The sequence below is a fragment of the Camelina sativa genome, chromosome 9 (genome assembly GCF_030686135.1).
Source record: "Camelina sativa cultivar CO46 ecotype springtype chromosome 9, ASM3068613v1".
In the NCBI taxonomy this organism is placed as follows: Eukaryota; Viridiplantae; Streptophyta; class Magnoliopsida; order Brassicales; family Brassicaceae; genus Camelina; species Camelina sativa.
In genome coordinates, this window is record NC_141888.1 from 35,795,006 (window position 1) to 35,819,495 (window position 24,490).

At 32.5% G+C, this 24,490-nt stretch overlaps 6 protein-coding genes across 6 annotated transcripts; 4 read left to right on the forward strand and 2 right to left on the reverse strand.

Moving 5' to 3' along the window:
- Window positions 1-429: 429 nt before the first annotated feature.
- LOC104713102 (Tetratricopeptide repeat (TPR)-like superfamily protein) lies at window positions 430-2,653 on the forward strand. The gene is made up of 2 exons (XM_010430150.3): window positions 430-2,508; window positions 2,624-2,653. Exon 1 carries the CDS (start codon window positions 449-451, stop codon window positions 2,381-2,383), a length of 1,935 nt encoding a protein of 644 aa, XP_010428452.2. The 5' UTR covers window positions 430-448; the 3' UTR covers window positions 2,384-2,508; window positions 2,624-2,653.
- A 17-nt stretch (window positions 2,654-2,670) lies between these two features.
- LOC147939200 (uncharacterized) lies at window positions 2,671-3,863 on the forward strand. Its single transcript, XM_087463744.1, has 3 exons — window positions 2,671-2,704; window positions 2,992-3,154; window positions 3,240-3,863. The coding sequence occupies exons 1-3, from the start codon at window positions 2,671-2,673 to the stop codon at window positions 3,703-3,705; spliced, it is 663 nt and encodes a 220-aa protein (XP_087319870.1). The 3' UTR covers window positions 3,706-3,863.
- A 5,881-nt stretch (window positions 3,864-9,744) lies between these two features.
- On the forward strand, window positions 9,745-11,640 carry LOC104751331 (myb-related protein 306). The gene is given in 4 exon segments (XM_010473253.2): window positions 9,745-10,242; window positions 10,357-10,486; window positions 10,668-11,385; window positions 11,387-11,640. Coding segments are annotated over 4 exon segments (1,020 nt in total). The 5' UTR covers window positions 9,745-10,109; the 3' UTR covers window positions 11,426-11,640.
- A 4,189-nt stretch (window positions 11,641-15,829) lies between these two features.
- Window positions 15,830-16,570, reverse strand: MIF1 (mini zinc finger 1). Its single transcript, XM_087463745.1, has one exon. It carries the CDS (start codon window positions 16,386-16,388, stop codon window positions 16,083-16,085), a length of 306 nt encoding a protein of 101 aa, XP_087319871.1. The 5' UTR covers window positions 16,389-16,570; the 3' UTR covers window positions 15,830-16,082.
- Window positions 16,571-21,300: 4,730 nt separating this feature from the next.
- LOC104713106 (gibberellin-regulated protein 6-like) lies at window positions 21,301-22,141 on the forward strand. Its single transcript, XM_010430155.3, has 3 exons — window positions 21,301-21,507; window positions 21,618-21,645; window positions 21,749-22,141. Exons 1-3 carry the CDS (start codon window positions 21,412-21,414, stop codon window positions 21,928-21,930), a joined length of 306 nt encoding a protein of 101 aa, XP_010428457.1. The 5' UTR covers window positions 21,301-21,411; the 3' UTR covers window positions 21,931-22,141.
- LOC109126491 (uncharacterized) lies at window positions 22,103-22,711 on the reverse strand. Its single transcript, XM_087465908.1, is given in 3 exon segments — window positions 22,103-22,415; window positions 22,417-22,525; window positions 22,650-22,711. Coding segments are annotated over 3 exon segments (408 nt in total). The 3' UTR covers window positions 22,103-22,178.
- Window positions 22,712-24,490: the final 1,779 nt, after the last annotated feature.

Consider the following 24,490-nt stretch of genomic DNA (forward strand, 5'->3'; position numbering starts at 1 on the left):
GTCAACGTGGTGATAAGAAAATCAGGATATTGAACAAATAAAAACTATCGTATTTTTAGGAACAAAAAGAAACTGTTTTATCTTTCGATAGTTTTTTTTTAATTAATTTTTTGAGGAAAACATATCTGATGTGGCAGAAAATTATTGGCCAAGTGACTTGTGATTTATAGTATAAAGGATATACATTGGAAGATTTATCTGGATTATGTTATTTTCAAATGTTGGATAAATAACCGATACAAAATTCGGTTCTGATTTCTGTAAAACCGGTCTAGTTTTGGTATAATTCGGTTATTATTAACCAAAAATATTATGGACCGATATATAGTCCATAACCGAAACCAAACCGAACAATCAAATCTCGGTTCGGTTCGGTTAATTATTATACTATTTAAGTTCTGATATTTAAAAATTCCAATTTTTGTTGTGTAGTGTGAGTGTGTGACCGATGTCTACGGCAATGCACCATCATTGTCTATCTCTTCTTACTAGCTGCAAGAGCTTAAGAGCTCTAACTCAAATCCATGGCTTCTTTATAAAATCCGGCGTCGATTCCGATTCTTACTTCACCGGAAAACTTATCTTACAATGTGCGGTTTCCATTCCCGACGCTTTACCTTACGCTAGACGTCTTTTGTTCTGTTTTCCTGAACCCGATGCGTTCATGTTCAACACTCTCGTCCGAGGGTACTCTGAATCCGATGACCCGTGTAACTCCGTAGCGGTGTTTGTGGAGATGATAAGAAAAGGTTTAGTCTTTCCGGATAGCTTCTCCTTCGCGTTTGTTGTGAAGGCGGCTGCGAATTTAAGGTGTTTAAGAACTGGGTTTCAGATGCATTGTCAAGCTTTGAAGCATGGGCTTGATTCGCATTTGTTTGTTGGTACTACTTTGATCGGTATGTATGGGGAATGTGGGTGTGTGGAGTTTGCTCGCAAGGTGTTCGACGAAATGCGTCAACCTAATTTGGTTGCGTGGAACGCTGTGATCACTGCCTGTTTCAGGGGGAGTGATGTTTCGAAAGCGAGGGAAATCTTTGATAAGATGCTGGTAAAGAATCACACGTCGTGGAACGTGATGCTTGCTGGGTACACTAAAGCTGGGGAGGTTGAGAGTGCTAAACGGATCTTCTCGGAAATGCCTCACAGAGATGATGTCTCGTGGAGTACTATGATTGTTGGCTTTGCTCATAATGGGAGTTTCAATGATGCTTTCTTGTATTTCAGGGAGTTGCAACGAGCTGAGATGAGACCAAACGAGGTAAGTCTGACTGGAGTTCTCTCTGCCTGTTCACAATCCGGGGCATTTGAGTTTGGGAAGTCGATACACGGGTTTGTAGAGAAATCAGGGTATAGTTGGATAGTTTCTGTGAACAATGCGCTTATTGATATGTATTCTAGGTGCGGTGATGTCCTAATGGCTTGGTTAGTCTTTGAAGGTATGCAAGATAAGAGTAGTATTGTATCTTGGACATCAATGATAGCGGGCTTAGCTATGTATGGTCACGGGGAAGAAGCTATTAGTCTCTTCAGTGAAATGATTGAGTCTAGTGTTACCCCAGATGGGGTATCGTTCGTTTCACTTTTGTATGCTTGCAGCCATGCTGGACTCATCAAAGAAGGTGAAGATTACTTCTCTAAGATGAAGAGTGTTTACCATATAGAACCAGCTATTGAACACTATGGTTGCATGGTTGATTTATATGGCCGATCTGGAAAACTTCAAAAGGCTTACGATTTTATAAGCCAAATGCCAATTCCGCCAACAGCCATAGTGTGGAGGACTCTTCTTGGGGCTTGCAGTAGTCATGGGAATATTGAAACGGCAGAGCAAGTAAAACAAAGGCTTAATGAGCTTGACCCAAATAACTCAGGGGATCTTGTTCTTTTGTCGAATGTTTATGCTACTGCGGGTAAATGGAAGGATGTTGCTTCTATCAGAAAGTCCATGATTGTCCAGAGAATCAAGAAGATAACTGCTTGGAGCTCTGTTGAAGTTGGCAAAACCATGTACAAGTTCACTGCAGGGGAGAAAAAGAAGGGAATCGATATAGAGGCTCACGAGAAGCTAAAAGAAATAATCTTGAGGCTTAGAAATGAAGCTGGGTATGCACCAGAGCTAGCAAGTGCTTTATATGATGTAGAAGAGGAAGAAAAGGAAGATCAAGTGAGTAAACACAGCGAGAAGCTTGCACTTGCATTTGCTCTAGCTAGATTACCCAAAGGAGCAAATATCAGGATAGTGAAAAATCTTAGAATTTGCAGAGATTGTCACGCTGTCATGAAACTAACGTCAAAGGTTTATGGAGTAGAGATTGTGGTCAGAGACAGAAATCGCTTCCATTCATTCAAGGACGGTTCTTGCTCATGCAGTGACTACTGGTAAAAGTCCTGAATGTATTTGTACACCAAATGACATATAATTTTGTGGTTTTGATGATTCAACTAGTGACCTCATCAATGGAGACTTCACTACCAACACAAACTTTCAGATAGGTCTTCATTTGCGAGGTTTGTGGTTTACATTGCGCTGGGTTTGGGGGGTTATATTGTCACTTTGCATTCTTCATGGCCGAACACGTAATAAAGGAAATAATTTTGGACTGTTATTGTAAATGTCTAACAGATTTTACCAAACTTTGACGAGAAAGACCAAGCACGTCTGGGTGGTTCATGAACTCACCTGAGAGCCCAATGAGCCAGTCAGGTTAGTGTGATACTGAATCGTCTCTTCTTCTGCTTGTGTTGGCATTATTATGGTGACAAGAGTGAAAAGCTACAAGTACTTACTTTGGTAAATAATTTTGGTTGTACATGAGCCCTTGCCGTGTTTAGAGTCCCTTACTCTTAGCTCATTATGAAATTAAGTCTTCTTCATGGGTCTGAATGCTTATACACCTGAATCGGGTTTCCATTTATCCTCCTGAAACGCTTTCCCAAAGAACTAAAGAGAAAAAGCAATATTGTGACATAATCCATGTTAAACTGAAACAGGTAACGATGATCTGGTAATCATCGGAGGAGGGCATGCAGCAACACTAGCACTCCGTGCTACCCAACGTGGGCTACTTAAACCATCAGCTATTGCTGCTGTCGCACCTACGTGGGCTGGACCCCTGCCTATTGTCTTTGGCCGTGATTCTTCCATGGTGACCAGGTCCGTTTACATCTTTTCATAAATAAATAAATAAAAAGAAGATAAAAGCTTTCCTCTCTTGATGACCCGGCTTTTGTCTCAACAGGTACGGTATGCTAAGAGGAACTCTGAGAGCACCTGGAGTTGGTTGGATGATGTACAACATGTTGGTAAGCAACGAGAAGTCTATCGAGTCTCAGTACAAATCTCATGTTTATGCAGACCAGACCAACGTGACCGATGCCATAATCCAAAGCAGATACGAGTTAACAAAGCAGAAGGGATCACGCTACGTCCCTGCAGCTTTCCTGACAGGTTTACTCGACCCTGTTTCATCCCGGGAGGAATTTCTTCAACTGTTTGCTGATTTGGAAGGAAAATTCCCGATTATGGTGATGTCAACGAAAGGAGCCCCAAAGAGATCTAAAGCTGAAATGGAAGCATTAAGAGGAGCCAAAGGAGTTAGCAAATTCGTGGAGGTTGAAGGTGCACTCTTGCCTCAAGAAGAGTATCCTTCTCTTGTTGCTCAAGAGCTCTACAACTTCTTGCAAGAGACTTTTACTAAATGTTAGATAGATTAAAAGCTCACGCATACAGACAGACCCATAAAATGTGTGCACACTGCACAGGCGCATAATATTGTTACTTCATTGTTTGCAGATCTCTACAGTTAAAAAGTCTCTTTATATTGCTAATTTTCTAAGTTTCATATATTTGAAATTTTGTATAAGCTGTTCGGGTCTCTTTAAGTTTCGACTAGCATGGTTTGTTTCCTTTACTGTTCATAGAGACAAACAAATATGATTTGAGCTAGTAACACCAACTTTACCTACTTCTAAATTATGGCAAATCATCTTTATTAATATGACCATGATCTCTTTCTTTGTTTCTAATTTATTTTTATAATTTCTTTCTCAAAATTGTAATACTATTTGTAGATTTCAAACAAAGTATAAATAATAATAAGCTATTAATAACTTTGATTTTTTTTTTTTTTTTTGTCGTCTCTTAATAACTTTGATTAACAATTGTAAATTGTTCGATTTTATAAAACTTAAATCATGTTTTAGTAGTCTCTGTTCGTCGTGCTGCACGGTTCTGGTCGTCAAGAAGCTGCTCCTTCAATCTACTGTTTACTTGGCCTGGGAGAAAAGGAACTCAACGTCGCCAGTACTGATCGGAGCCAGCTACCATAGACAGCACGATAGGCCAGCATGGCAGCAGGGACCATTTTCTTTCCTATCCGGTAAGGAGAAACCAAGCCCAACAGCACCACGTATGTGGAGAGCCCACATCAAACTCCAAATAAGTTTCTTTTAGATTTTATTGGTGCAGAAACAGTGATAGCTGATAACGAATGGTTTTCAAATGTGAACGGCTGAGTTATTTTTACTTTTATTATTCCATCATGTTTCGTCGTTTTAATCTAAAAGTTTATGTAAATGCTAATAGAAGTATCCATGATCCATCTAAATACAAATTGATGTTGATGTACTCAAATTTACACAACCACATGTTCAGAAAGCCCACACAACATTCCATAGACAAACAAAAAAAAAAAAAAAAAAAGTTCAGAAAGCTGCTAGTTGGGATCATTCTCCCACGTGCCACGTAGATTCGTCACATGCCATGCATTTAGCCGACCGGGACTTCTTGGGCCTCATTTCTTTTATTTAACGGGCCAAATTTTAATTTCTTTAACTTTGTTTTTTTCTTTCTCAAGCTCATTATTTATATACAAGTAATTTATCTATCATCACACTATAAATTGTTTTTATTGTTATATGTTTAGATAGATTTTGGTAGTATGTTTTTGTTTAATCAGTAACATATAATATGCAGATGTGGATCTGGGTTATGACATAGTATTTAGTACCAGTACAACCCACTAAATTACAAAGTATGGTCCATTAGTATGAGTTAAAATATTTGTATCATGTGATTGTGATTGATGATGATTGTGATTGTGATTGTGATATTGAATAAATTTTTGGGCCCAATTTTATTGCGTTAATGGGCCATTAACAATTTAATGTATCAATAACTTACCAGACCCAAATATATCACTTTGCAATATATTCGAAGCTTTCTACAAATAAACAATGTGGGGCTAAAATTGTTCTCAACGACCCGACCTCAGCCACAAAATAAGTTCGCTTACCTTTTCTATTCATTTATCTCTCTTTCTTGTTTTATACATGTACAGTTGGTGAAATTTTTAGTCTATTGCGCTTCAATATCAAAAAGTCAAAAGCTCACGTTTTTGTATAAAGCCTAGATGAGATTATTAAATAAACGCATCCGTGATCTCTCTTTTTTTTTTATTTTTATATGCCATCTCCAATATCACGATTGGAGACTTGAGCCCAAGTTTTGTTTTCAAAAAGATTGTGAAGTTAACAAACTTGACTTACTACTAATTAAAAATAGTACCTTTTAGAATGGCCCAACGTAAAAATAAAAAATAATTGTCATTTATTGAATAACCCACGTAGAAGAACATAGAAGTTAGAACGAAAACAAAATTTCACGTTACTACGTACCACATATTTTATGCGTCATTTGAGTTTACCATATCTACAAAAATAACTTACATAACGACTTGTTTCAGAATTCATATTTTGATGTTATTTTGGCTGTAAATAATATTATATAATATATGTATTTAATTGGACTCAACTTTAACATAAATAAGTTGTGTGGTTCTTTATATGCTTTGTAATTCATATGAAAATATATATATTAGTCAAACATTTTTTATATAAAGTTTGGTAGGCAGCGAGTTATGGCCGGCGGGGTATCAAATTTTTTTGGTTAGACATGTTGTTATGGGTATCAAATCTTCACGTCACTTCGACAATCAAATTTTGTCCAAATGAAAAAAAAAAAAAGGTGATTTCAACACAATTCTTTGGATATGCGTTGACTACGTACGTCTTCGTTCGCTGCTTGCGGACAGTACGTCCGTATATGCCGGGGTCTAATCTAGACGACGCAACTAAACTTTATCCAAGTTTAAGTAGAAGTTTAGAAACAATACATTTTCGAACCTTGATCGATGTTGGTAAGTACTGGGTTTTGAAGATTGATGGAATCGGTGGTGATCGCAAAAATGGGATACATAAATGTAAATATGTCTGTTACATCAATAAACTAAATTATCATGTGGGTACCAACTAGTCGACAATGAAACAAGCTAGTGAAATAAAACAGCCAGCCAGTATAAGGAAGGTAGCAATTAATAACCAGCTTTGTTATTCATGATAGTTAATTATTTAACAAAGAGATCATTTCGCATCTCTTTTATTTTCTTTAATCGATTATAGATAGTGTAAATGATCGATCCCGGCCCACGTCCGTGCAGGGGTTTTTTTTTCTCTAATTTATTTTTTCTTAAAAATTTTATATTTCATACTTCAGAGTTGTTTTGTTAATTATGTAATTATTACAAAAATTATAATACTTTAAATGAGTTATATACATCACTTACAAAAATGACTATGCAGATGTTTTGAATCAATTTAAACATCTTATTGTTTATCGTAACTAATGTTTGTATGTGACGGTTATAAAAAATACTCCCTCCATTTTTTATTACTTGTCGTTTAAAGTTGTTGTACGCAGATTAAGAAAACCATTAAATTTTCTGTTTTATCTATTTTTAATATATTTTCTAATTTTTTTATTAGTCAAAACATTAATAAAGTTGGATAGAATTAAAAATTTTACCAAACATTTGCATTGGAAATCTAAAACAACAAGTATTGGAAAACAAAAATTTATCTCTAGAATGACAAGTAATAAAAAACGGAAGGAGTATATGTTTACCTGCATGCACCATTAGGGCTTTGCATTCGCTAATATAGTAGAATGGATTGATCATACACACGTTTTTTTCAGTGTTAAAAATTAAATTTAAATTGCACCTTAGAAAAAAGTGGTCCATGTATTGTTAAAATAGCATTTAATAGTTCAATTATAAATAAATATAATGTAAAACAAAAGAAAAAAAAAATCCAGACCTGTTTTACATTATAAATAAATATAATGTAACTTGATTACTAAGGTTTTCGTTCTCATTGTTTGTCGTATTAATTACAACTTTATCTCAAACCTGTTTTGTTAATTAACCAACAACTTTTGAAAAGTAACAATCAAAACAACGTGGAATACCTGCAATATTGTATCAAAAATGTGTATATTATATAAATATGTTTTGTAGACTCGTATTCTTTTTTATTTTCTCGAAGGCTCGAGCTATTATGTGAGAACAACCGACATACAAATTGATGGGAGGGTGATAATGTAATAATTAAAGTAGAGTTGGGTGATTAAAATTACGGGCATAATAAACCATCGTTTTCATTTCATTGATCACACATTTAATCTAGACCTCCCACGTGTGCACAACACATCTCATGCCATGATCACACATTAACTTGATTCCATATTGAATCTGCTACTAAAAAGTTTCATCAACATGTTCGTCCACTCATGAGTCCGCTCTCGTAAGTTGTTAATTATATTTGTCTTAACTCTTAACTAATGACTCTTAATCTTTGCCACAAAATCATACCCAGTTGTTTAGGCGTAATAATAATACTCCTAGTTAGACAATTACACGACGCGACGTACCTGTGGTATATGATCTGTAAAATTTCTAAAGAACTGGGGGTGGACATTAATCGATATTTCAACTTCTCGATATTATGTATTACCACTGGTAGCTATCGTTCGTTAGAAGAATATTGCTCTTAATATATATCTTATATATGTTGATCAAAAAAATATATATATATATATATCTTATATATTTGAATATTTCCGTGGATATGAATTATTTGAATAAAGTTTATGATGTTAACACAAGCTCCCAAGTGTGAACTAATTAAATATTGATTTTTATGTCGTGTGGCTGTAGGATTTGATACTCCAACTACCAAAATTTACAAGAAACAATCTAACTTAACGTGCATTTATTTCGTCATAAATCAAATGATATGCATATATAGGGTAAAAAGTGAATGGTTGAAGCGAGGGAAACGACCTTTTCATGGGGAAGCAGACGATAGGAAAACATATTTTGAACGATGCAGAAAAATAATTCAGAAGTTCAATTGGAAACTCGAAAGTCTATAACGTTAAATACCTTTTAGTTTTGGACATTTCTATTTAAACGTTAAAAATGTTTTGAAATATTGTTTAGCTAGAGATGTAATAAATTTGTGTTTGTTTTGAATTTGTTTTAGTATATTCAATATGCTATTATTTTTCTTCTTTTGAATCGGCGTGATTGATGAATGCCTTAGCAAAAAAAATTAATAAATAATTTTAGTATAATCGTCCAAATATTTTAAAATATTGTTATTTTTAAAGTTAAGGACAACAATTTACATTGTTTTACTAGATTTTAGTCAAGGTTGATCTTTCTTTTTCTTTAAATAAAAATTTTAAAACGTAGAATAATAATAATAAAATAGTACTAGAAAATGTCATTTGAAAGGAGACTAGACCTTTTGTTTTTCTTTTCTTATAATAATTAACGTGCATGGATCAGATTTTTCTATATGTAATTTTTTTAAAAGAATATATACGTGGACGTTATTATGCCAATCTTTAGGCAAACACCCAGTTACCCATTAAACAAAAATTAAATTAAAGTGAAAAGTACGTGAATAATGTGATAGGGTTTCTTAAAGCTATTTCAAATGTATAATATGAAGTTATTCATCGCATGCAATAATGTTTTGGTAGGATAATAATCGTAACTTTACATTATTTTATCAAGTACATACTAATGTAACATCTTCATCTTTGTTACGACATGGAATCATGGATACAGCTGTCGTTTAAAACGCTATTAAGACATTATGACTTGTTATCTTTGTAATTTGATAAGGAGAATCTGCGGGAAACATTTGCACAAGATGTCTGAATTTGGCACCGAACTTATGAACTATTATGCATTATTCTTTTTCTTCTTCTTTTTCCTGTTTAAATTAGAATTGTTATTACTTTTTTGGTTCGTGTCAGTATCGAAAACCAAAATTAATTTTGTCTAATGTTGTTCTATAGTGAATCTTTAGAGTCAAGATCTAAACTTTAAAGAAGGAAAACGAGAAGTGAAGGGCTGATTGTGATTTCTCAACAGTAAGCATATAGAATCTCACCTACATAATCGGTATATACTAAATACCCGTAATTGCAGTGCCAACCCTTTGATTAGTATTGCCACGTACGTGAAGAGAAGGGCTGACTTGTTGAACAAAGCAAAACAAAATGAGTAAATGCTCTTTGCTGTCTCTTTTAATTCCCTTTTCTCAAAGGCTTTTTCTTTCTTTTTTTGAATTCAGTAGCCACGTACAGTAATATTATTTCTTCTATCAATATATATTTATTTTTATTTATTTCTTGCAGTTAACTTCAAAATTCATATATAGGCATTTTTAACGGTTTTTAAGGAGTCAGACTTAAAATTTAACCAATGTTTTCATATATTTATATGGTAAAAGACAAAAATCAATTAAATTCTACAAAAAAGAGATAAAATTGTCATTCAAGCGCTAGTGCTCGTTGCGGTTTTAAATATGTGTATGCCTTTATTTCAATGCATATAGATCCAAAGAACGACCCATAACTCCATAAGACTTAGACGCTTGTCTTTCTTCTCTTCAACATCCAAAGTCTTTCGTGAAACCTCTATACTAACAAGCAAAAAAAAAAAAAAAAGAAAGATTAAAACAAAGAAAGAAAGTGAGAACCCCTCGTTGCAAAAATCCAATCTTAGAGTCTAACTAGTTACCATCTAGCTTTCACACACTATACCAAAATTCCAATCTTAGAGTCTTACTAGTTACTTTATAGCTCACACACACACAGAGAGTACTATTTCGACGTGTACACTATATAGGGAGAGAAAAAAAGAAGGAAAACATATATAGGAGACGATCAAGAACGTGTGTGCGTGTGTGTGAATATGGGTAGACCACCTTGCTGTGAAAAGATCGAGGTGAAGAAAGGACCATGGACTCCCGAAGAAGACATAATCTTGGTCTCTTATGTCCAACAACACGGCCCTGGAAACTGGAGATCTGTTCCAACAAACACTGGTCTTGATCTTCCTAATTTCACTTTCTTTCTTCTTTCTTCTTCATATTTATATCTATTCCTCAATAGCTTCCATATGTGAACATAAAAACTTATATACATGTATGTTTTTTCAGGTTTGCTAAGGTGTAGCAAGAGTTGTAGACTCAGATGGACTAATTATCTTCGTCCTGGGATCAGACGAGGAAATTTCACTCAATCTGAAGAGAAGATGATCATCCACCTCCAAGCTCTTTTGGGTAATAGGTACATGAATACACCACTTTTTTATTCCTCTTTTATATACACGTTGATCTCCAATATATGTGTTTGTCCATCTCCCCTATTCTCCTAATTAACAATATAATTAAGATAGTATTTGACATTCGTTTATAATCACTGGTGCTTTTGTTATTTGTTATCTTTGATTTAATTGGATAACAATCAGATGGGCAGCTATAGCATCATATCTACCTCAGAGAACCGACAATGATATCAAGAACTTTTGGAACACTCATTTAAAAAAGAAACTCGTGACGATGAAGCTTCGAAACGGCATCAACGAAGACAAAACCAATATGGCGGCGACAGATACTGCATCTTGTAATAACAACAACAACAATAGATGTAATCACAACAAAAGGACCACCAACAAAGGGCAGTGGGAGAAAAAGCTTCAAACAGACATCAACATGGCCAAACAAGCCTTATTCAAAGCCTTATCACTTGACCAACCATCTTCATTGATCCCTCTCGATCCGGAATCACCAAAACCTCATCATCAATCTTCCACCACTACTTATGCCTCAAATACAGAGAATATCTCTAAGTTACTTCAGAAATGGACAAGCTCATCATCTTCAAGGCCCAACACATCATCACGTTCCATCAACAAGAGCTCAAGCAGTACCGGTGAAGAAGGAGTTTTTGATCATCACTCTTTGTTCTCATCGAACTCAGAATCTGGATCAGTTGATGAGAAGCTGAATTTGATGTCGGAGACAAGCATGTTCCAAGGTGAGAGCAAGCCAACCATAGACCTTGAAGCTACTACTGATAGTCAAGGGTCGTTGTCTTTGATCGAGAAATGGTTGTTTGATGATCAAGGCTTGGTCCAGTGTGAAGATAATAATAATCAAGAAAATATCATCGATGTGTCGTTAGAGGGGTAAAAATAATGATGACAGCAGTCCAGATTTGTTCTAAGAAAATAAAACATGAAACAACTGTATAGGTTTACTTCTATTTCTTTCTTTTGTCTCTGTTCGCTATGATTTTTAGTTATAATTTATTTTACTGTGTGGCTTGCTTGTTGTCAAGTCGTTAAAGAAAAAACTGTGATATATTATATATATACTGTTATATGATAAAGTTTAATGTATTGTATAATAAACTAAGCTTTTCTGTTTGTTTGTTTTCAATCTGTATTTTTCAGGATAAGATTTATAATTTAGCCATTTTTATTAGTGATGATATGGTGATAATTATATCACTGGTCAAATCCGCACCCATGCTTAATTTATTTTATATGAACTGTTTGAAAAAAGCTTGTTGTATCATTGACAAAAACATGTGACACATAGATTTAATATGTATGGTTTCTATTAGCACTACACTGTTTAAAATGCCTATATATATAATGTTTCTTTTCCTGATCACTGAATTGTAAGATATCATCAATAACCTAAGATATACTCTAGTGATCAGACAAAATATTAAATGTCGACTTGGACTAACGGGTCTTAATTATTAATATATTATTTACAAAATGTGAATGGTACAGTATTATTTAGTGAAAAAATTGGTACTCTATATTGCGATGCCTGTCACTCCGAACATTAATGACGATTAGGTTGATCTTACCTACAAACATTTTAGTCGTAAACCACATAATTTTTCTTGCAATTGATTTTCTAAAATCATGTTACCTACAAAGTTGACTAGTCATCATTAAATATAAGCAAACATGCATCATTCGCATGTATAGTCGTGAAAAGATAAAAGAATAGGACTTCTTTTGGTCTTCCTAGAATAGGAATTGGTGATAACGAACAACAATTGAGTATGACTTAAAGTAGAACTTAATACTGTACTACTAATCTTTAGTTATGTAGTGTAGCTGTGTAGCTAACCTTATCAATGTCACAATTAATGTAAATCAGTTATTGTAATTCTGTTCCAATTAAAAACACGGGGAGACGTTTATTATAAAGTTTGGTTTGCCAATTGAAAATTTTAACGTAATTAACATAGGAAAGTAGTAAATTATGCATGGTTTTTGTCATAAAGTTATATGCTGTTTTCCTAATTAATATCGGTTAGAATCATTGCCATTTGACTTAATTCTCTTTTGTTTTATTATATAGACTTCTGAAATGAATGAAAAAAAAAAAAAAAAAAAAAACTTCTCCCAAGTCCCAAATATCGAATTTAAACGATCGGCGAACTTATAATCATAGATAAATTGTAGCATGTTGTCCAACGTACGTGTTTGTTTACGATCTGGTCCATAAAGGCAACGTCATTCATGACTTGGTCAATAACGGAAAAGAGCCCAGTTTCTTAAGCCCATTTAAACTAATGGGCCTCTCTACACCTATGCATAAGTTCTTTCGTTTTGGCGTGATCTCATGCAAAAGTTCCATTAAATAATTTTTGTTTCTGATCGGATAAACAAGTGTATGCTGTTTGCAGTTGAAAGAAAATACGGGTTTCATAAGTGTTTTTAACCTGATGTAGTAATTAAGAGGTTTACTGTTTACAGTGTATGAGGTTTTAAAGTTCACGTCAGTGGCACGTGGTATTGTTGTAGGTTTGTTATAACGAACCAAAGCTAGGTTTATATTATTTTAAATAACATGTTAAATGAACCAACTAAGGCAAAGTTGTAATTAGTTTTTGCCCTGTAACTGATCTCTCTGGATCGGAATAACTTATCTATGAGGTTATGTGAGCTGTCGATAACAATTAAAAAAAAAAACAATATGAGGCACAATCATCCTAACACATAATGACAAATTTCATCATAAATTTTTCGTGCAACATTCTGTTTTGTATATTCTAATAATGTAAAACATAAAATGTTGGAATTTCATATCGAAAACCAGATGTGACCTACAATAATATTTTGAAAATGTAGATCAAAATTATACGTTACCAAATGAATTTAATTAGAAAATTCATCAAACTCACCACAAAACATGAACTAGAGTATTAGTTGAGTGATTTCAAGTAATATCATCAATGGAATGTTTGTATAAACAACCGATTGGCTTATACAGTTATACTCTTATATAGGTAAGTAAGAGTATATATATGTATACGCATATACGCAAGCGGCATGCTTTTGATCATTTTCTACGTTTCGAATATATTTCTTCGAAATGGAAAAAAAAAACGAAAGAAGACGAGTGTGAATTGAGGATTAAAAGGACAGAAGCATGTGAGATTTGAAGGCGGGCCTTTGGAAATCACATCGATCCCATGTATCAAAGGAAATGAACTCTCATCTTCACTTTCAATCATTTTCTTAAACCCATCTCTCCATTGTTAGATAAGCCAAAGATTTCTGTTCGCTGTCTTGGTCCACGTGTTTTGTTCATTTTTGGTCCCTTTTTTTATTCTTCTTCAACAGGGATATCTTTTTATCTTTCTTATAAAAATTATATAATTGCCTTGTCATTCCACTATATATCATGACCCCCTTAAAATATTTAATTCTTTATGTGATTCATTTAGTAAAGGGTTATTTCACCTCTAAGTTTTTAGTTGCACAACAAAATGTGTCCATGAAGTTGAACTACGTTAGAACTCCGAGAAAGCCTCGAATGAAGTGCATGTTTTGATGAAATTTATATAAAGAAAAGTCATAAACCATGGGATTTTAATTAAGCTTTTGAATGGACCCTAGGGCTTTCCACGACGCTCTATTACTAAGGAAAAAAAAAAACAACAAAGAAAAACAAAAAGAATTCCTTGATAATAATCATAGTAATTAGTGGGTGGGTCTTCTAAACCTTGAACACTTACGAAAGAGCCAATCGTCAACAAAAAATGCAGTTTGTTCACCCAAATAAAACCAATTTGACTTGTTTAAAAAAAATATATATTATCATTGGTTTTGAATGTCGATTGATTTGGCTCTAATGGGCCTTCACCGATATCAACTTTAAGCTCTCCACGACAATTACATGCCACCTAATTGAAAAGATGGTTCGACTTTTATAGCTTAATAAAACTTGAATTTTTTATGATCATATGTTTTACTTCTCTAACTAATTTTAGTTGTATACAATTCACGTTTATTTACGCTCGACAAGAAAGAGCTTGAAGTTTTAATATACATAAACGAATAAATCTTATTATTTAACTACTTTACATTGCAAATGATTGGAAAAATTTGTGTAAATGACGGAACGGGAAAATGATTTGGCAATATCGCATGTTTTTATCGATCATGAAACTTTGTTGTGGAAAAGTAATATTTGCTCAAGACATTTTGCAAACAGCTATTTTGCAAACATTTAAGTATATACGTGTCACAAATTCAATATATTAAAAACTGAAATACAGTTCAGAACTTCTGGAGATTCACAATATGCTCTAGTTCTCTTTTCGTTTTGAAAACAAATAATAATAATATTCAAAACTACAGTGGTCTTTTCCAACAAATTCGAGTGCCCACTTAGATGATGGCAAAAGCAGCCAATACATCATTTTTTAATCACAAAACCAAATCTTTTCCCATGGCCATAGATTTACACTTATTTAATTGTAGTTGCTTCCTCCTCTTCTTTTTGATTCTATATAGATATTAAAAATAAGTAGACACAAAACCATTAACCTAGACGATAAGAAAACATGATTCGATATGTGGGCCGTTTGAGGTATTAAAGAAATCGCGTACATAATTATACAAATAAATTTCTTGCTTTCATACACACGCAATATATATATATGATTTATGTGATAAGTAGAATTAGATTCAAGAAGCCAACCAAGAAAGAAAAAAGAAAAATGGAATGAGATTCAACTATATATAAATCTTCGAGATAAATATCTGATTTATCCGGCTATGTATTATCAACATCCTCATATTTCCAACTGAATCTTATTACTGGTAGTGAATGCACACAAATGGAAGTATGATTCTACATTTCATGTCAATAATACAACATTTGTATTGGTCAAAACGTAAGACGATTCCTAGTGAGGTTTATTAACATTACCTGAAATTTATATATAAAATTCTACAAAAAAATGTTTAAGCTTCGATCAGAGGTTTAATGTTCAAAGAAAAGAAAAGCGAGGACTACACATGTATTGGAACTTGTACTCGAGCTTTGGACTGATTATATTCACTTGTAATGTTTTAACAAAGCTTAGGCCTCCTATTCAAAATACAAATTATAGTATATCTCATACAGATGATCGAAAAAATGTCAATATATAAAGAATACATATCGTGAGATGTAATAGTAATGATCATATCCTGGATGTGATAAAAATCACCCTCTCCAAATTAACCAAAAAAAAAAAAAACTAGTTTCAATCCAATAATTTAAATCAGCAAAATGGTCGCAAACATTATATCGTGAAGCTGGCTCATTGTTTGGAAATAAAAAAAAAAACTATTGTTTACATCACACCAACAGAAGTATACAATATGTCAAACCAACAAGCCATTTTTAGAAATACATATAGATATAGATAGATGGGCGGTACGTGAGCTGTTGATATACACAATCAATATTCATATACAAATATCCTCTAAATAAATCATCTTTAAAAATCAATCGATCAATCCAAACCAAAGGAAAAAAAAAAAAAAAAAAAGAAGAAAAAATCCTGTGAAAAAAAAAAATCAAGCGTTAGGTGGAGAATACTCACAAACAACCTCCGTATCAACTTCCTTCCGGTGAAAATTCCGGTGACAACCACAAGCGGCGCATCTCAAAGCATCGACGGTTCCTTCAACTCCAGCGGCCATGAACTCACGGCAACCGTCGACGGCGTAACCTCCGATGTTAGCAGCGTGATTCTTCTGGCACTCCACGTAACGGACGTTACTGATCGCCGACGAAGAGGAAGAAGAAGAAGTAGTAGTCCAAGAGGAAGATGTGTTGGAGTTTCTTGATCTCTGCTTGATTACCATCTGTCTCTTCTTCATAATGAACAACTGTGAAACCCTAGGCTAGTTTTTATCCTTCAATTTGGATCAAGTGGCTCTTTGGTCATACGAAAGACTCTTTATGAAAACGAACTGAAGAAGACTAGAAGGTGTCTACTTGTGATTTGTAAATGTCCTTTGTGCCCCTTTTTATATATAAAAAAATCGCTACATTATGACTGTTATAGTATTCTTATTTCTAACCCTAGGGGTTTTAATCATCTATATATATACCTACGGAGTCGACAAAGTGGCTTAAAATATGGGCTACTTTTTTACATAATTGATATATTTTTTTGTTCGTCTCCCTATGTATAGTACTTTAAAATTGATATTTATGTATACGACTAAAAACTGATTATTGAGACCGGATAAACTATATCAACTGTTGAAATAATTGATCAAATGTAGACTATTATATATTAGTATATCATTTAGTGAAGATATAATTTAGTATGAAATAAATAAAGATGTATGTGGTGAAATCTACAGTATAATTATTTAAAAAGATGGGGGATATTGTCTCTCTGTCGATAAAACGATATTCATTCTCTTCCATTATTTCACGTATTGTCATGTTCAAACGCGACATAGGGGTATATAAATTTATTATTCTCTTCCATTATGTGTATATAGATGGTCTTCAACTCGTTGTGTCTGTAATAATATACTTACGGGTGACATAGCGAAAGACTATGAAATTTTGAGAAACAAAGATAGTCTCTGAACTCTTAGAGACAATTTAATGGCCACACATGAAAGACTTATTGGAATTTTTTTTGTTAAAGGAAAAAAAAAAAGTAATGGAGAAAAGTTCAGTATAGTAGCCAACCTTATTTTACCGTCAAGTACTCAAGATCATGTGCATTGCATTATATATATACAGATGATTAGTTTATATAGAACAGAATGAAATAAATATTTATTTGATGAGTAAATAAATTAAATGCGAATCCGACTCAGTCCAACGGACCTCTCCTCCCACAAGCAAAGAGACAATGACAGGTTAAAATTGGAATGCAATCTCATTTCTAATCACTTCTTTATTATTAATTATTCCAAACTTTATATAGTCTATATATAGTTGCAACTTTTCTATATTATGCATTATGTTATCTTTCAACTCAACTGGCAATACAATAACAACGACGCTATGTAACACATTAGTTAGAGCCAATATGTTAAAAGTTTTGAATTTGTCACAACGACGTCTTAATGATTATATATATATATATATATATATATATATATATATATATTTCAAACATGCCTCATAATTAATCTAATCTATCTATATATACGAAACAAAAAATCGTAGAACGATAAGATTCTGATGACATTTTTCAAAAGAAAAAGCAAATGAATTGACAGCATTATGTTTTCTAATTGGATTTTAATACTGACTAATTAGTCAAATTGACTTCTTTACACGTGAATCAACAAAGCAGGGGTCCCGCTTAACATACAAAAGTCTGGTGAGCTTCGTCCCACATTTTAATTTCCGTCGCTCATAATTATAAGAAATAAGTTTCTAAGTATATGTAAATCCAAAAAGAAGTATTAAAAATCAACTTCATGCCATAAGTAAGTAAATATAATTCCATATTCAGGTCAAAAGATGCATAGTATTTCAATAGTTAAAGCTATATCTTATTTTTTTTTTGTCATTTTTTTCTATAGGATACATAACTTTACAACGAAAACGGCTCAAGGATCTTACCAAAAAAAAAAAAAAAAAAACGGCTCAAGGATTTTTGCCTGACCACAATAACTTTTTATAATGTAGGGAAAAAAATAATTATAGAATGGCCGATCGTAACTTATTATCAAATATAAAGATTCGAATAGTTAGTTAATGTGTTATATTGCGTTTCGTGCTACTGCTACACAAAATATAATCGAAAGACTAAATGATGAATTAGAATTGTACACAAATTTTGATTGGTTACAACTTTAGATGCAAAATGCAATGTAATTTTTATTATTAATACAACCAATTAAAGGATACCGTTTAGTGACGGGGAAAATATCGCTAGAACTATGGAATAGGGTTTATAACCAGTGATTGCTCTGCTGCCACATCGACCATGAAAAATATATACAACAACGATTATATTGAGAAAAATTGTCATAATTGCCTATTAATACTATATAAAAATATAATTAAGGTATCAAAATCCGAAAATCACGCAAGAATGTCACGAAGTTGAATTGTCAAATGAAATGAAAAAGTGAGTTCTTAATAAAATCTTTGACGACGACTTTAGTTATATTTCTTATTAGCTATCTCGCTTATTAGTCAGGATCGTACTGTAGAGTTAACTTTCAATAATAACTAAAAAAACCTAAAAGTGGAATTATTAGGTCTGGTTTTATATTTTTAAAACGGAGCAACATATATAATATGCGATTAAGAATAAAGATTAAAGAGTGAGGGAAAGATTATTGAAAGGACTCTTTTTTGTTTCTCACCAACCGTGCCCTACTCGTGAATTACAGAATCAAATCATAAACCGGCTTATTTATTATTTTTAAAAAATATATAATAAGTCTCCTATATGTTGTCTTTTCGTCATAGATTTTTTATTAAGATAAGAGTGAGACTAGTAAATTACTTATAATAATCCCATGTTAAAATATTATGATCCATATATTTAGTAAAAATAGCAGCAATGAAAAATCTGAAGAATAATAAGGACCCATAATAGAAAGGGCACATAATGGTTATTTAAAAAAAAAAAAAAACTAATTCATATTTGGGAAGCTAAACATCAAATCTACTTTTTTCAGTGTCTCTCTGTCTGTCACTTGCTGAATTAAAAATGAAAATGGCAAAACTAACCAAACCACTAAGAAGTTTTTTTCTGATTTGATTACAGTAATGCCACTCTTGTGTTTTATCCTTCTTTCATTGGGCTTTAGTGTTATATTATGTCGATTACTTCGGTCTTCTTCCTCAGAATTGTATCTATAAAGTTCCATGAAGTTCCTGGATCACTTTGTCTTGGGCCTTGTCTAAATTCACTAAACACCTTATCGAGGGAAAGGTTTTCATTTCTTTCGTAAAGGCTTTTATATCAAGGAAGATTTCTGAAAATCTTTCATTTTTAACCAAACATAGTAGTCTACAGTCTACTAATATTTCGTACACATATCGTAAAGAAATATTTGGAAATTGCAATGAATATCGCAATCAATGTCATTTCAGTCCATCTAATTTTTTCTCATAATAAGGAATCAATACACAAAACGAAGTAAAACTAACTGTATACCTTTGAAAAAATTTCTTCTTTTTTGGGTGTGCAGTATTTTTTTTGTTTCTTTAGTGAAAGAGAAACGTTAAGCCTAAAAAGAACATGAGGTTATCTATTGAACGGTAGAATAAGGTGAAGAATTAACTAAAGGGGAAACAGCAAGTGGTACACATACAAATTTGAAGTTGTCTGATTCACTTCAACTACTTTCAACTGTCAGTGTAGTAATAACATTAAGGTTAACCAATTTTAAAACATATAAATGCTAGCTACTTTACTTGGAAGAGACCATATATATAATAAAATGAAAGAGAAAACTAGTATATATTTTGTTACTAATTAGAGTGTTAATTAGAACAAAAATTAATCAGACGTTGATATATTACTTTGTATACTTTATACTACGTCTTCAAATTTACTGAACAACCATAAATTTACGTCTCGCTGATTCATCAAACTCGCGGTAATTTCAACTTACATAACGATAACATCTCACTACTCTACATATATAAAAGCTACTAAACGTTAAATTCAAAAAAAAAAAGCGACTAAACGTTGTTATACTACACAAAAAATATTATATCCAAATTAAAAATGTAAAGATGGAACAAAAGTCGTTATATTTGTTGAAAGCATTAGAGATAGATATGCCTCCCATGTGAGAGTGCACATGGACTTATGCATGCAAGAAAACTGCCTCTACCCTTTTGTCCCTCTCTCGATTCTTCAGTCAATCCCACCTTAAGTTTGCATGATCTCTATATCCACATCCGAGATCTTAACACGTGGCTCCTCTTCTACATCCAACGGCTCTCTTTGATCCCCTTGCTAAAAGATAAGAGAAAAAAGTGGCATGAATCCATGCCGAGATTGCTCTTATCGGTCCCTTTGTTTGTTGGTTGGTCCCAATCACTTGCAAGGATTTGTAAACTATTCCTCCATGTTACTCCGCCTCTTCGTCTCTTTTACCATTATACCCTTCATTTTGTTCTTTTGGCTTAACTGTATCAACTTGCTCATGATCATATTTCTCTTCACTATTACGACGAATGTAGAAAAAAATGAGTAGTACCAAACCTCGACTATATGTCAAATGATATTATTGACCGGTCATTATAATTTTCTCACAAATTGATATATGAGTTTTATGATTCATATATAACTTGTCTTTGAATCTGGATTCTGGACACATGTAATTTTTGCATGTAGTCTTTTTACTCACTGATCACTGTCATAACTCAAACTTAAGGTTATAGTATATATTCTCGTTAAAACAGTATATTCAAATGATAAAGTATATTAGTATAATTGATAACTAGAAACTACTTTTTATGTAGAGTAAGGCTCCAATTACTGCTTTCGTCTTTAATTCTTTCTGAGTTTCAAGTTTGTGTTTGCGTGTGCGTTTACTTTTACGTTTTACTCCATAATTCGTCTATTCGTCTTTAGCGTAAACACAAACTTGAACGAATTAAGAGGAGTATTATATAAATTTAGATATTTACTAATAGACGGATTATGGTTTTTTTTTTGGTGAATGATTTAAACAATGAAGTGGCAAGAGACATATATATATATAAAGCTATATATATGGGCCGTTATTATTTATTAACTTATTATACATGGGGTCATGGGGATAACAAGAACGCTTAACACATACCTTCTATAAATAGCTGACAAAACTAGTTGTTACACATTCACAGATTTGTGAAACTAAAAGTAAGAGCTCCACTTACGTATACATATCGCCTCTCTCTCAAGAGCTAGCCATGGCTAAACTCATAACTTCTCTTCTCTGTCTCACAATTATCTTCTCTTTAATTTTTCTCACGACGTCAAAAGAAGCCGAGTACCATCCAGAAAAGGTAAGTAAGTTTTATCATAATCTTCATTTGAGCAATTTTTTTCCCTTTCCCATTCTTTTTATTGCGAAAAAACCCTAAAATTTGCGTTTCATTTTCTGTTTCGAAAATAGTATGGACCCGGAAGTCTGAAATCATACCGTAAGTAAAAAAAAATGTTTTTTTTTTCTTTCTTTTTTCAAAGTCTCATTTATCTCAATCTTTAAAAGAGCGCAAATTAAAAACTCGAATATGACGACTGCAGAATGTGGAGGAGAATGCACGAGGAGATGTAGCAACACAAAGTATCATAAGCCATGCATGTTCTTCTGCCAAAAGTGTTGTGCTAAATGTCTCTGTGTCCCTCCAGGCACGTACGGCAACAAACAAGTGTGTCCTTGTTACAACAACTGGAAGACTCAACAAGGTGGACCAAAATGTCCATAAACAAAACACATTGAGAGAGAAACCCTGATATAAAATCTTCTATGTTTTCTTTCATGTTTGATTTCTTTTGTTTGTAATCAATACACACGAAAGGAGCTTTGACCGGAGGAGCTTAAGCATCCTTCTCTCAAATTACTACTTTGATCTCTATGACCTTTATAAGTCATAGCCCTTTTTCAATGCAACTTAAATAGAAAGCCTTTCACAAAAACTGTAAGAAATACAAACCAAATATCCCAAGAGTTGGTTTAACAATTTCGAACAAAGAAATTAAAAGAATATGAAAAGAGTCCCGTGACAATTATAGCGCATAGAACACCAATTACAAGAGGAATCCTTCCACAATTAAAGCTCATTATAAAGATGGCATAACCTCCCACAAGATGGCTGAGACTTGCGGCTATGTACCCTACCTTCTCGTCGGATGGATTGAGGATTTTAGCTGCCACTTCTGCTATAGTGGCAAAGATGTAGATTGGAGCGAAAAATTAACCCTTCGTTAGTGTACCCATTATCAATCTTCCATGCAGTCATTAGAACAAGTGAAGAGATTATCCAAATGTGCATGATGGGTGAAAATAATCTCGACGCCATCCTATCGTGACCAAAAAAAAGTTAAAATACGATTAAGTTTTATTATTATTATAACAATAAATTAAAAGAAAAGAAAAAAACACACACACACAGTAAATTAAGAATTGACTAACGAAAACACTTACAAACTTAGAACTCCATGGTATCCACGTCTGTGTTTCCTCAGTCTAGAATCCCTCTTTGCCATGATGTAATCTCGATCGATTCATCATTCACCACAACTCCTATCGCTAGTATATATACATGAAAATACTTGTGATTGAAGGAAATAAAAATTGGTATGTTATCTACCCATAAATGCAAATGTGGAAGATTAGACAAATAATCACATTTTGGCACTTAATGAATCACATCAATAAAATAATAAAGTTATATGAGATTTTCTTATATCCATCAATGAAAATACTTACAACAGCAAATGATAGATTTAGCAATTTATTCTACATTGACAAATGTTTGTATTAATTTACATTCAAAATCAGAAAAAAAAAAAATTGATCACCAATTATTATTGATCACATACAAATTTGTATATATTGAATATATATTAATTTAATTATATATATACAGATTTCAATATAAGTGTTCAATTATTTATTCTGATTTTGATTGTAAATTAATACATATTTCAATATAAAAATTTCACTTTATCCATTAACCGAAGATGAATTTGAAATTTCATAATTAAGCTTGTGTAATTACTAGATCTATCATTTGCTGTTGTAAGCATTTTCATTGATGGATATAAGAAAATCTCTTATAAATTTATTCTTTTATTTAGGTGATTCAGTAAGTGCCAAAATCTCAAAATCGCTTGGCTTGATCCTCCACCAATGATATTGGTGAAGCAAGCCTAATATTTGTTATTGGTACTATATGGCTTCATATGGGCCTGTTTTATGGAATTACGTTTTATAACACAAAATAAATGAGTCGATTACTAACAAGTAACAACTAATGAACCAGTAGTTTTAAAGAAGTTGAGAAAGAAAAAAATAGTAGTGTTAAAGAAGATGTCCTCGATCGGTTTTTGTGGATATATACAAATGAATTTGGAATATATGATGCATATATAGTATGAAGCATACAGAGTGGGTGCAGTGGTTTCATTATCGGACAAGCGAAGAGATTAACGTGTCAAGATCGTTATGTAGAGCGGTGATCTTTTTAAAATGTAAAAAGCACGTTCAGTCAGTCTCTTGTATAGGTTCGTATAAGCTTAAGGCGAATAAAAAAATGTTCTTTATTATTAAAAACGTTAAAAATGAAATATATACTACTGTATGATTACCAGATGATATATATTTTTAATTGTTTATATATTTATATTATTTTATAATTATGATAAAATTATCTATATATATATATATATTATTTGAATGTTTGATGCATTAAGTATAGTTTACATTAAATTCTATATAAATATAAATTATAGATGTAATTGTTTATATATGACAGAAATTAGTTATTTTTTGTTCTTTGAAATGTTGAATAGATATTAACAAAAAATAAGCAAAACATATGTAAAATATGAGTAAAACATAAGTAATATATTTTTACGTATGTGTTTTAATAACATATAGAATAGACTCTCATATATCATACCATTTCTTTTTTATTGTCACATTAACATTTTGTTAGTTCTTTAAAAAAATATTCTCGTATAATATTTTAAAACAAGTTTTTAATTTCTATGTGGTTTTTCGTTTTATTTTCAAACATCTAATACATAATATAATACTGTATTAATACAAATAAAAGATTAACAAATATGAAATAAGAAGAATTAATAACAAACAAAATGTCACAGATTTTTAAAATTAAAAAAACGTAAATATATTTTCAAACTAAATATACATAACCTAACTAAAAAGATATACGTGATCTTACAATTTTTATTATTTTGTGGCCTTTGGGCGTCACTGCGTTCGGTAATAATAATAGAACCAAACATAATAAGGACAAG